The 12,566-nt window shown below is 40.1% G+C and overlaps 1 protein-coding gene across 2 annotated transcripts in view; it reads right to left on the bottom strand.

The window, feature by feature from the left end:
• Positions 1-12,566, bottom strand: part of prdm6 (PR domain containing 6) — a 124,992-nt gene that overhangs the window by 97,107 nt on the left and 15,319 nt on the right. For both annotated transcript variants that reach the window (XM_026186579.1, XM_026186580.1), the window contains exon 4: positions 12,324-12,482. In XM_026186579.1, coding sequence (XP_026042364.1) covers positions 12,324-12,482 — 159 coding nt within the window. The remainder of the gene's footprint in view (positions 1-12,323; positions 12,483-12,566) is intronic.

Raw genomic sequence — 12,566 nt, 5'->3', positions numbered from 1 at the left:
TGCAAACCTGCAAAGTTGAAGTAACTGCAAGTCACAAGTCACAAAATGTAATCGTGGTATTTATAGCTGAAAACAATAAATCACAGATTTCCCTCTGAGGGGTTTTCCAGACTGTAAATCACACAACAAATCAGCCCTCAGACCCTTCATGCAGAATTAATGACTGTGCAATAAGTTTAAAAAATTTTTGTTTTGATTCAAGATCTATCACACAGGTAAGGAAATCGCAGAAAGGTGTATATATATATGAGTGACAAAGCAGTTCTCCCAGTGAAAATACTACAGCCAGATGACCAGACTTCCTGCGATGTTATATGAATAATGAACCAGCTTAACCTGTAAGTTTCCAAAAGCTTTCAAATCAAAACTACACAGTGTGTAATTTAACGTCATTTGTAATAATTGAACTAAAACATGATAAAGCTTACATGCTAATAAGTATGTAGTCTTGATATGGTAACATTAAACCACAAATGCTCTTCTTTTATTCAGAACTCAGTCTGACCAACCACATGCTTTTCTCATCAGCTGACCACATCTGTCAGCTGTTATAAAAGACAAACATCAGCCTCAGAAAAAGTCAGCCTCTCCACCCTCTTCTTCTTCTTCTTCTTGTACTAAACGCACCGTTTTCTTCTTCTCGTTCTTCTTTTTCAGTCCAAATCCTGTAAAACTGTTCCTGAGAGCGGATCAATGCTTGCACACTTCACTTTTACAGCTAATCAATGATTATCCGCTAATTCCACTGTTATCTGCTCTCTTCATCTGCCTCCTCCTCCTCCCTGTTATCTTACCATGTCTCCTCCTCCTCTGTCCTCACTCACACTGCTCTCCTCCTTCACCTCTTCCTCCTTTTTCTAATTTTACTATAAAAGATCTCTGCATTCACAGCTTGCACAATTGACTTGATTACAGGACTGTGGGGCCACGTCTGCAGTGATTTTGCATCTCTTTTGTCATTTTTGTGTCTGTTTGTGGTCATTTTTGTGTCTTTGTGGTCATTTAACCTCTCTATTTGACTATTTTTCTGTCACTTTGTGGCAATTTTATTCATCTTTGTGTTCACTTATGTTTTTTATGGTGATTTTTGATCTTTATATAGCCATTTTGTGTGTTCGTGGTCATTTTTCTCTTCATGTTCACTTTGTCCCCCTTTGTGGCCATGTCTGTGTCTCAGTAGTCATTTAAGACCTCTGGTAAATTTTTGCTTCTCTTTGCGCTCATTTTGTGTTTCTTTGTGGTCAGCTGTGTTTGTGCAGGCCTTCAGTAGCCCTACATTGTCATTATCTTTGTCTTTGTGGTCATTTTGACTCTATTCATATTCCTTTAGTATCTTTTTTTAGTCATTTATTCATTGTTACTCTGCAATTGTTTTGGATCTCTTTGCCTTGATCTCTTTTTCCTCAACCTTAGACAATACGTCCCATAAGGGTAGTGTTCATATCTGTAGACATTTGATTCTCCTCGTTATTGTCACTCTGTTAAATCTTCCATAGCCACATGATTTATTCAGCCTGCCAAAAATAAATGGAAGGTTAAATAAAGCCACAGTCCTGCTTATTCACCCAACTGACACACTGCTATTCAATCGTTCAGTTTCTTTAAAAACACTACATGTCGCTGAGGGGTCCATTTTTCAGCACTAAGCCTTATAAACTGTGCTGCCATTGCTGCCATCACCACCGCTGCCATCATGCCCAAGAGCAACAGTCTGGGCCTCTGCACACAGCCAGAGCAGCCTCACCATCTGAAACTGTGTTTTCAGCAAGCAGCGAGCAGAGTCATAAATCTGAGGGCTAATAATCGTTCAGAGAAACGGATAATATTTGGATAACCGACGCTGATTCACCTCAACGTCAACAGCAGAAAGTTCTTGTCTGGAAGCAGAGGTGCTGCTTTCTCACACAACAGTAAGAAGCAGAGGGGGGCAGCAGCCCACCACCCAAAAGGACAGAGACCACCACCCATCAGAACACCTTTGTCTGTGCTGCAGTCCATGGCACAACTCAGCTCCTTACAACAGTCCTGTTGACCCAAATTAGCCAAACCATAGCTCATCTCCAGCAGCTCTTCATCATGCTTTACTTTTTCAGCAATTTTTTTTAAAATTTGAGTTGACTAATGATTCTTTAAATGTAGTTTTAAAGTCTTATGCGACTCGCAGTCTTAAGTGTTTCGAGTGGTCAGTGAGACTGGAAAAGTGCTCGATATAGATGCGTAAAGGTTTTTGCAGAAATGTGACAACCAAGAAGACTGCAATAACTTCAATAAGGAATCTGCTTTTTTACTTTTAAATTTTAAAGTTTTGCCTCTAAAAAAAAAAGCCCTTGCCTCTTTTACGCCAACGTGTTGCCATTTCTGCCTCTTTGCCTTTTAAGAGCCACCCTCCATATTTGCAGGTTTAAGAGAGAATTATTAATGGGCAAAATATGTGGGCTGCATCTGCCAATCATTGGTAAATTTATTGCAGTAGCCCCTCACTTAGACGTGGTTTCAGAGCGTCCAAATTTAGGACCATTTATTTTGTTTGCAATGTGTGAAACAGGGTTTAGATTGAGCATTGTCTGCATCAGTGGAAAAGACGTAAACAAGAGTAGCAGTTCCACATTCCATGCTAATGTGGGGCATAATCGCTGCATTCACTGAATCCATTCCTTCACGGTCAAGAGTTCAGGTTTTTCTTTTAATTTGTCAAAAGTCTGTGTTTGTATGTCTTAGCCTGAAACATTCTAATCAGACAGAAACAATAATTTTAGAATGAGTCAGTTTTTCCATGCACACCATGACACTTTTTTTTTAGCTATTATTATGACAGAACAGGAACGCCGGGAGAGAGCAGGGGAAGACATGCAGTAAATGGCCCAGAGCGGATATGAACCCGGGCCTTATGGCATCTGGGTCACCAGCTCAACTAGGTGGGATAGAATAGCACCCACAACAGACGAGTTCAGGCTTAAAGCCCTATTTATTAAAACTAAAAAAAAGGCACTATTTATATCATCCACGCCTCATTATTCCAGGCCTTCATTTATATGCAAGTCACCTATCAAATCTCAATGATCTAGCCAAGTTTGAAGCACAGATTTAAATTTGTGAAACCTTTGTATAATCATAATCTTGTTACAGCTTTGTTGGATAAAAGTAATTTATAAAATCAGCTCATAAGTGCTACCACAAACACAAAATTTTGAAAGTTGCCAAATTTCAAACACACCAATGTATTTGGCCAGGCTAACAAGCATGCTAACATGTTTGGTCTTGTGGCCTTCAGAGCATGAACTGCTTGCTCCTGTCACTGTGCCACTCTGATTTCGTCTCACCCCTGAAAGTCTGATAGCTCGACCACAGGAAAGGCAAAAGTCGGGAAAGCTAAAATTGTCTTTTTGGATAATAATATTGAGAAATTGGTGGTGATTTCCCTTATCACATTTCTGAGATTTGCATACCATTTTCTTTTCTGTTTTTATACTTTTTCACACTTTGTGTCATTTCCACTCTGTCTTTTCTATCATTTCTTCTCTCGTCTTCTTCCTATAAAGCCCTGCTGTTTTCCAAAGAGCTAGATCAATAGAGTTCAATCCTCCCTTCAGCAGCTGTCTTCAAGACCCAACCCAGAAGACTGCCTATTGCACATTATGAGGCTGCTTCAGCATCCAGCTGACCCATCTGTAGCCATGACCTCTGATGCTACTTCTTAAAACTGACCACTGAAAGAAAATCCCAGCGTAACTGAGCTATTTCGAGGATTTAAAAACTTTCCAGTAAATTAAAACTGTTTTACTTGTTTTAAGCTCCAAACTGAACAACAATCTCTCACTTCCTTCAGGGCATTTCTAAAAAATGTTTTTCCCGACACAAATCATTTGACACAAATCATAAAACTGAATATGAACAAAAAATGTTGTGAAAAAACTGGAACGCAGCCAGTTTGGTGATTTTGAGCAACCACCAATTACCAATAAAATCATAGGGATAGTTGTGGAGAAGGCAGACATGCGTGCACACACACACACACACACGCACACACACACACACACACACACACACACACACACACACACACACACACACACCGGAGAAAAGAATGCAGAATCGTATATCTTGGGATTATTTTCGCTTTAAATCTTTCTGGTGAGATTAGATAAGAACACATGGCTAGCTTACCTAGCATGGACTCCAGGATAACTTGTTAGCTCAAAAATTTATCTGACACAGAGCAGACACATTGCACACTGGTGCTTTGTTCGATGGTTTTTAAACACTGACCAGTGCTTTCTTTGACAGACAGGTGGGTGATAGCAGAGGCAGCTATAGCTGTTAGCTGTCTGCTGGGGTTCCCCTCCACTAATTGGAGTCACTGAACTGGACCTCTTGGTCAGGTTTGTGCTGCTGGTGTCTTTGAGTATTTTTAACACAATTATCTGACAAATAATATGACTTTCTGTGTGTTTAATTATAAGAACAAACCACCGCAGAGTTCACGAACCCATGAATAGAGTCACAGTGGTCTGTTCATTTGTACAGCTTATGTGCACAACACAACAATATAAAATTAGATAACCTATACACATAAAAATAATAATAATTTAGAAAAACCCCACATTATCTCATCAATCAATTCTAACCATTAGGAAGGTGAGAATAAAGAAAGTCAGTGTTTGCAGAGTAATATATAAAAAGGATCTTAAGGATAGCAGGAGTGTTGGTAACACTGAAAAAAGAGAGAGTCTGCATTAAATTTCAGATTTGTTTTCACAAAGTACTAAATTATAGTTATAATTTAAACCATATAATCATACAATACTGCCTGAGGTGAGCTGAAAGAAACGATAAATGACTGTGGGTACTACAATGAACTTCAAACATTGGCTGAAACATGTGGTATGAAGAGAGTGGACATGTTTGTACTATAGCTCAGCACAGCAGGTGAAGCCTCCACAGAAACCAGCACAGGAGAGGAAACAACCAGCGGCTCTGACGCTGGAAAAACACTCTGATCAAACATGCTGCTGGATTATGAAGAGACTATATACATGTACACACACACACGCACACACACACGCACACACACAATGTTTTTCTAACATGTAGGTCTGGGTGGAAAACCCCAGTCTTTGTTCTTGAACCCCTGCTGTTACCATGCCTACAGGGTAATGTCACGCAGAGCAAGAAATGAACTGAGTTAACCCGACTCACCGAGTGGGTTTAACCAAACAGCACCAGGCTGAGTGGTGGTTTATAACAGCCACAGTTTGACCTGCAAGGCAAATGATTCCCCGGGGTATTGAAAGAGTTTTTAACTCAGAAATGACAAAAGAAGAGCATGAAGATGGGCAGGAGAAGAATTCGAGAAAGGTCTCTGGACAAAGTTTGGTTTGTGTTTATATAGCAATGGATGGGAAATGGTATCAGATCATGATGCAAATGCACCTTCCAAATAAATTCCATCATTTGATACATCCAAGAAAAAAGTGATGCAATACCAAATGACATAGAGGCTGTATTGTACAGATGTACGGAAATAAATACAAACATGTCTTAAATTTTCTAGCTTCTCCGTTAGCATGCCTTCGGCACAAAAAAACGGTCTACAAACTCAGACCAATACAAATGGTAAATGGCCTGTATTTGTAAAGCGCTTTACTTAGTCTCTAAGGACCCCAAAGCATTTTACACTACATTCAGTTATTCACCCATTCATCCACACATTCACACACTGGTGATGGCAAGCTACATTGTAGCCACAGCCACCCTGGGGCGCACTGACAGTGGCGCTAGAGTTTAAACTTAAACCCAGTTGGAGGACTGTGGATTCTGCTGAATTTTGACTGGATCCGGAAGAAGGCAGAAGAAACAAAGCAGGTGTCCTCAGTCATGCTAGCAACTCCAAGATGTTTCATTGGGAGCATGGATGCAAAGATTAGTACTAACATCACATCAAAGTAGTACTATTCTACCACCACGCTTTTATATTCCTGCATATACTGGGGTAGCGTTGCATGATTCACAGCTCAAAATAGTCCCTGTTGATCTTATACGAGCCCTGATGCAGCTTTTCAGTTCAAAATGAGTTGTTTTAGCTCCTTCCTCCTCTTCTCCTTTAAGGCTATCTTCCCTTTGACTCAGCTTTCTTATAGCTTTCCTATTGGCTGGTCTTCACAAACAGAAGGTTTGTTCTAGTAGTCTGCTCACAACTTGAGCTCAAGACCAGTTTTGTTCACATTTCACACCCTGTTGGGCATCTTGGGTACCCTCTAGAACTGTGTGCCCAAGATGACCCTATTAGGTATATCCCAGCCATCTATGGGATATACCTAATACAGCCTTAAGTGTCGTCTCTCTATATGATATCACAGAGAGACAAAAATAGAAAAAAAACCAACTTGGAAAAACTGGGTAATAAGAGCAGCAACCTGATCTCTTGGCTCACAGAGATAAGTTGTGCAAGGGACTTTATCCACCAACTCCTACAATTCAAAAAGAAATCAGGACCCTTATAAATATGTGCCTCTTGCTTGCTAAACGTCTAATTGCATTGTATTAGAGAAAAATTGATAGAGCAAAACCGGGCATTGGTTACGGGACATGTCCTCATCTCTGGCTATGGAAAAGATAACCTATATTTTGAAAGGGAAGAAGGAGCTGTTTGAAATTGTCTGGAAACCTTTTATATTAAACTTGGAAGGAGTGGAAATTTCACAAGTGTTGGTGGAAAAGGGGAACCTGGAGTCACATAATTTGGAAAGACATAACGTGATATAAATATGAGGGATATGGTGGAATGATACTTTGTATAGTTCATCTGCTTTTTTTGTTTGTTTGTTTGTTTGTTTTGGGGTTTTTTTTGGGGGGGGGGGGGGGTTTTTTGTTTTTTACGTTTTTTTCCTGATGAATATTCTGTCATATTTCTGTATACGATTTATTTGACCTGTATTTTATGTGTTCTAAAAACTCAATAAACATATTGTTGCAACAGAGATAAGCTGTGCATACACTGGCCTCATTGTTTGAAACTTTGTCCATAGTTATTGTGAGCATCCAACACTGGAGCAGTTTAAGTAACAAAAAATAAGGAAAAGTCTCCAAAAAAAGTGTATATGGACATGACAGAAGCTCTCATCAATCGGAGAAACACCAGTTTTGTACATTTCCTTTTTAAAGTTTTGTCTATATTTATATAACAATAATTTGTTGTTCATTTATTAAATCAAACTTTTTCACTGAATTCTAAGTTGAAGGAATGCTACTGTCATTATCAATACACATAACTTGCTTTAATCATTGGGTGATTGTTTGAGGAATTAATGTCACATCATGGCTTAAAAAAAAAAAAAAGCTTTTGTAGTCGAGTGCCCAAAAATCCAACGATATTGAGTTTATGGTTTATGTGGAAAATTATTTCAGGGCTTTAAGACTTTGTTCCTGCCATCTATCTGACGTCATATTATCAGTGTGAGCGTTTCTGCTTTATTAATAAATTCCAATGATAAAAACGTACTTGCCTCACTGAAATCCAAGCAACACGAAAACCACCATATGGAATTTGCCATAAACCATTTCTGATTATGTAATCAAAGCGATGATGTCAAAGGCGATCAGGCCCTTTAATAAAACCCAGAATATATAAACATGAAATAATGACATCAGTCAAGAAAACATTACAAAGCCTTTACTGGATGCTGTGACCACAAACCACTAAAAACATAAAGTCAATGGGAATTCTGCACTGATGGACGGACAGGAAAACACAAACGGACAGACTGACAGCCAGGAACAGACAAAGAAAACAGCCTCATGATGCAAAAAGCCAAGATGCCAACAGGCATTTGGAATTTTCTGAATCCTCATGTGTCCCATCAACATCCCACACTAACAAAATATTTTTGCCTCAAACTGAGCAGCTCCAGTTTTTCTTTCTCTGCGGCTCTGAAGTTATGATGTTTGGGCCATATTCACCGACTCGGCGCTGACAGCTCATCTAGTCTCTGATCTGTCCAAAAAGAAAACTCCTGTAAAACCCCAGAGGACGAGGTCAGAGGACGGCGCCCGTGTTTTTACTGCACATTCTTTTCAATCAGAGCGTACTCGAGGTTCAGATAGAGAGGTCGCCGGTTCGAGTCGAGAATGAGAACCTGTCACGCTTTCCCTCAAAAAGAAACTGAAACTCAAATTGGGAATATTTGGATGTGTATGAGATTTTCCACTGCTACATCCAGGATTGTAACAGGATCTTCTTACTAGAACTTCTTACTAAATCATCTGCAAACAATCTAACGTTCTGCTGTAGCCACAAATAGACAAATTTGTTGGAAGAGTTTACATTTAACTTCATTCATACCTTTTGGCTTTATAGTTTTTCTGTTTAATGTGTTCCAGATATTTGAAAACACTTAAAAAAAAAAGGGTGGAGCCAGTTACTGGGTCTCCAATAACTGGGTGGATGTTCAGAAGCCAATAAAGCAATTTAATACCAGTTTCAATAAATAATACAATAGAATAGAATGCCTTTATTGTCACTATACAGTTGTACAATGAGATACAGACCACCTCCTACTCAGTGTAAACATGCTGGGGGGGGGGGGGGGGGGGGTACAGTTCTGCAGCACTATGTACATATGGACAGTATTAACAAAGGGGAAAAAAAAAATAAAAAATATATATATATATATATATATATATATATATATATAATGCACAATATACAAGACGTAAGTGATATGTAATAAATAGTGTTATGTATATACAGTTGAGTAAATAAACACATAAATAAACAATAAAAACAAGCTGGAGTGAACCAAGACTTTCTCCCTGGGTTATGGCATTAGTCCTGTCCTTCCTTCCTATCCCTTTTTTCCTTCCTTCCTTCCTTCCTTTCCCTGTCCTTTTCAGTCTGTCCTTTTGTTCCTTTTCCCATCAGCTTCACATCCTTCATTATCCCTTTCTTTCCTTTTCCATCTTCTTTGTACACTTTATTTATCCTTCCCCCACCTCCTGCCTTCCTTCCTTCCTTCTCGCCTTTCTTCATTTCTCTGTGCTTTCCATCAGTTATAGCAGCGGTCCCCAACCCCCGGAGTCATTTGGTACCGGGCCATGTGAGTTGAGGCTTAGGTGTGAAATTTATGGTTTTCAGGGTTCTTATCGGTTTTTATCATTATTTTTTATTGTTTTTATCGTTAACTGGGTTTCCCTGGGTCTTTTCCCGTGTGACTTTTTTTTGGTACCGGTACTGGTTTTATTTTGTTGTATTTATCTGCAACACCTTAAAGGCCAGTCCGTGAAAACATTGTTGGACCTAAACTGGTCCGTAGCTCAAAAAAGGTTGGGGACCGCTGACTTAGAGCACTTATTCATTGCTTTTTCTGGCCTTTTCCTTCACCTTCCATCTTACCATCTTTTCACCTCCATCTGACTCTTCCTCCCTTTTCACTTTTTCCATCCAACAAGCAGAAAGGACTTTCTGAAGTTTTAATTAACTCTGTGAATATATTTTAAAATCTATTTATCTATAATAGCATAAATCAGTGAATCAGCATTTTCAGAAAGCTTAAGGTAAGAAATTAGGAAAACTGGACTGTGGGAACTGCTTAACCTACTCAGTATTTATTTTACTTAATTGATTAACTCATCAATGTAGCCCTAAATAAAACTTTATTACAAAAATTACATTTACATCAAGATAAAGTTCAGTTTTAGCGCTCTGCTCCTGACTTCTCTGCCACAGCGCTGGAGTAGGGAGTGATGAAGCTGCCGGTCAGATAGTTCAAGAATTATTCCACCATAAAGTTGGACTCCAGCACTGAGCTCTGCCTCGGAGGGGATCGATTTGTCGAGCAGTAAAATACTGCCGCTCCAGAAAACCCTCTGCTGTTCCACTCAGACGTAACGGTAAGTGTCTTAATTAAAACTGGCTCTTCTAGGATGCCATAGACAACATGACACCAGCTCCCTGATTGGCTATAGGACAAGCATCTCTTCCTGTTTTGGGAGGCGTCAATAAGTGAGTTTAACAACCAGTGAGTTTTAATGGAATCTGTGTGTAAAGCTCCTTCATCAATAGGCCTAATGGCCAGTCGTAGCCTGGCAGCCGGTAATCTGCCGGTTAGAGCTGGGTTATCTGACCAGACCAATTTCTTCAGGGTTAGTGAGTTTAAAAAGCTGGTTTCAGACCCCATGGAGGGTCACTGACAGTTTGTGCCAGGTCCAAATAATGAGCTGCAGCAGCAAAACAAAAATTACATCCAGGATATTCTTACATCTTAGCGCCAGAATATTCAGTTTCTACACTTTGTGTTGTAGATTTCATTTTAAACAGGCAAATTGTCTCAGATTGTCAGTTTTAATTAGCCTTAATATGCAACTAGAACAGGACCATTTAAACTAACTATTTAAAATCAGCTGTGTTCATTATTCATGCTGCACATCGGGACAAAAACAAACTCTTGAAGTCTCCACAATCTTTACCTGATCACAGAAGTGTATAACTGTAGACACCAGACCAGCCCAGGCATCAGGGACAACAGATATAATATTGATATTATGTTCCTGCCTTGATTCACAAAGACATTCGATGGCGCGCTGAGTACAAAGATACACTTCTTTATAGTCTTCCAAAAAGCCAGTAACTACTCAACAGGAAGTGATGGCATCCAATTGTTGAAATAGAGTAGTTCACATATTTATGAAACTGCCCCCTGGTGATGATAAACAGCTACAACAAGCAGACAAGGCTTTGCAAAGCTCTACCAAAAGCATAGCATGTAAAAGGGGAGGTGTAGTAGATGGGTTAGAAAATGACCTGCAGACGTGGTGGTCATAAATAAGTTTGCTGCTGTCTGTCACTTGGCAGATTAGCTCTTGCAGGTCATACTGTTGGGCACAACAGATTTAACTGCAGCTTCATATTGGGTTCAACAGGAGTTAACATGTGAAAGTAAAATCTGCTCAGTGATTGTCTGCATCAGATAAACTCATAAAAACATGTCGTCAGTTTAATCCTCATCACTTTCATGTTCTTTTTTCCCCCAAAGCAAAGACCTGGTGGCCCTGCCGGACTTGGCTGATCATGTCTTCTGTGCCCCCTAACCTCTGACCTGTGATCCTCTACAGCCTCCCACCACCACAACCAGAAGCCCCTCTCCACCCACGCCCACTCCCACGTCCTCCTCCTCCACCTCCTGTCCCACTGCAGCCAACAGCAGAGAGACTGATGTCCGGTCAACCGACGTCTGACTGACCTTTACCAGCTCAGCCACACGGGACTCATCTATCTCTGTGTCTCCCTGCATGCCTCAGTCCACCCTCCCTCGCTCTCTCTAATGCTAATGCAGCTGTTTATAACTGCCACATTGACTTTCTCCTGCCACTGTATGTAAATACAATCTGCTCTGATCAATGGACTGAGAGGTGACATGACGCTGACCACAAGCACACACGCACAGAAAAAAATCCACACAAACAGGCAGACACACAACTAAGTGCAAAATGCAAGAACAGGATGAAATTTAAAAACCTATTATTTGTTGAATTAGTATCAGTTTCCCCCCCTGCAGAATACAACAGGAACTCCAAATGATGCAAATAATACAATTACTTGAATAGGAAGCCTAACATAAATGAATCGGTCTAACAATTCAAGTTAGTTAATTTAACATTTTAACAAAAGGAAGTCTGGTCCTCATTCCCTCATTTCAAACTATGTGCACATAACATAACCCCCTTCTATATACTTCCATCATGTGATAATGTTGATAATGTGGTTGTGATGCTAAAACCAGTGTTATAGTCACAGATAAACATGAGGCTCCATGAGGACATCCCTGTACTCTCCAAATGTCCGCAAGAGACTACGCTTTATTCCACCAATTGCCCATACATCATACAAGCAGACTCCAAGTGCACATGAAGAACGTATAACAGGCGCTTGACTACGGTTTCATGGTTTTTTCACATGTATGTCAGGATACAAGTATAACCTAAGAGTACCTCCAGCATCTAGCTAGCTATTTGTTGTTTTCCATTTCCTCACTGCACCGCTAAAACTCGATTTAATGAGCTAACCACCTGTAAAAATGCACCATTAATTCCTGGGTAAATAAGCAAAAAGCAACCCCAGTAATGTTATTGATCTCAATTCAAAGATACATTTCAAAATGTGTCTTTACCAGCCAAAAATAATTAATCTTCCTCGTATGGGTTTTGATTCCTGTGCATCGGAGCAGCCATGAATCTTTTTGGAAGGATTTAATGACACTTATTGCACAAATGCACAAAGCCATGAGGCAATCGTGGGTGCACGCATAGATATAAAGCTCTCCCCTCCTTACCTCCCACAGGTGTCGGGTGTTCCTGACCACTCCAGACTGCAGTTTTTCCAGCATCAGGGGGACTCCTTGAAACGGGCCAATCCAGGTTCCCTGAGGGATCCTCTGAGCTGCACAGATTCCGTAACCCAGACCAGGAACTGTGCTGGTGCACAGACACACCTGCATACAGAGGTCAAAACAACGTGACACCAGCAGCTGCAGTCAGCTAAAGGTGAGACGTGTGTAGTTTGTTCTGTAGAAGAA

Source organism: Astatotilapia calliptera, chromosome 12, assembly GCF_900246225.1.
Source record: "Astatotilapia calliptera chromosome 12, fAstCal1.2, whole genome shotgun sequence".
In the NCBI taxonomy this organism is placed as follows: domain Eukaryota; kingdom Metazoa; phylum Chordata; class Actinopteri; order Cichliformes; family Cichlidae; genus Astatotilapia; species Astatotilapia calliptera.
The sequence above is the reverse complement of the archived record's forward strand: the minus strand, read 5'-3'. Positions and strand labels throughout refer to the sequence as shown.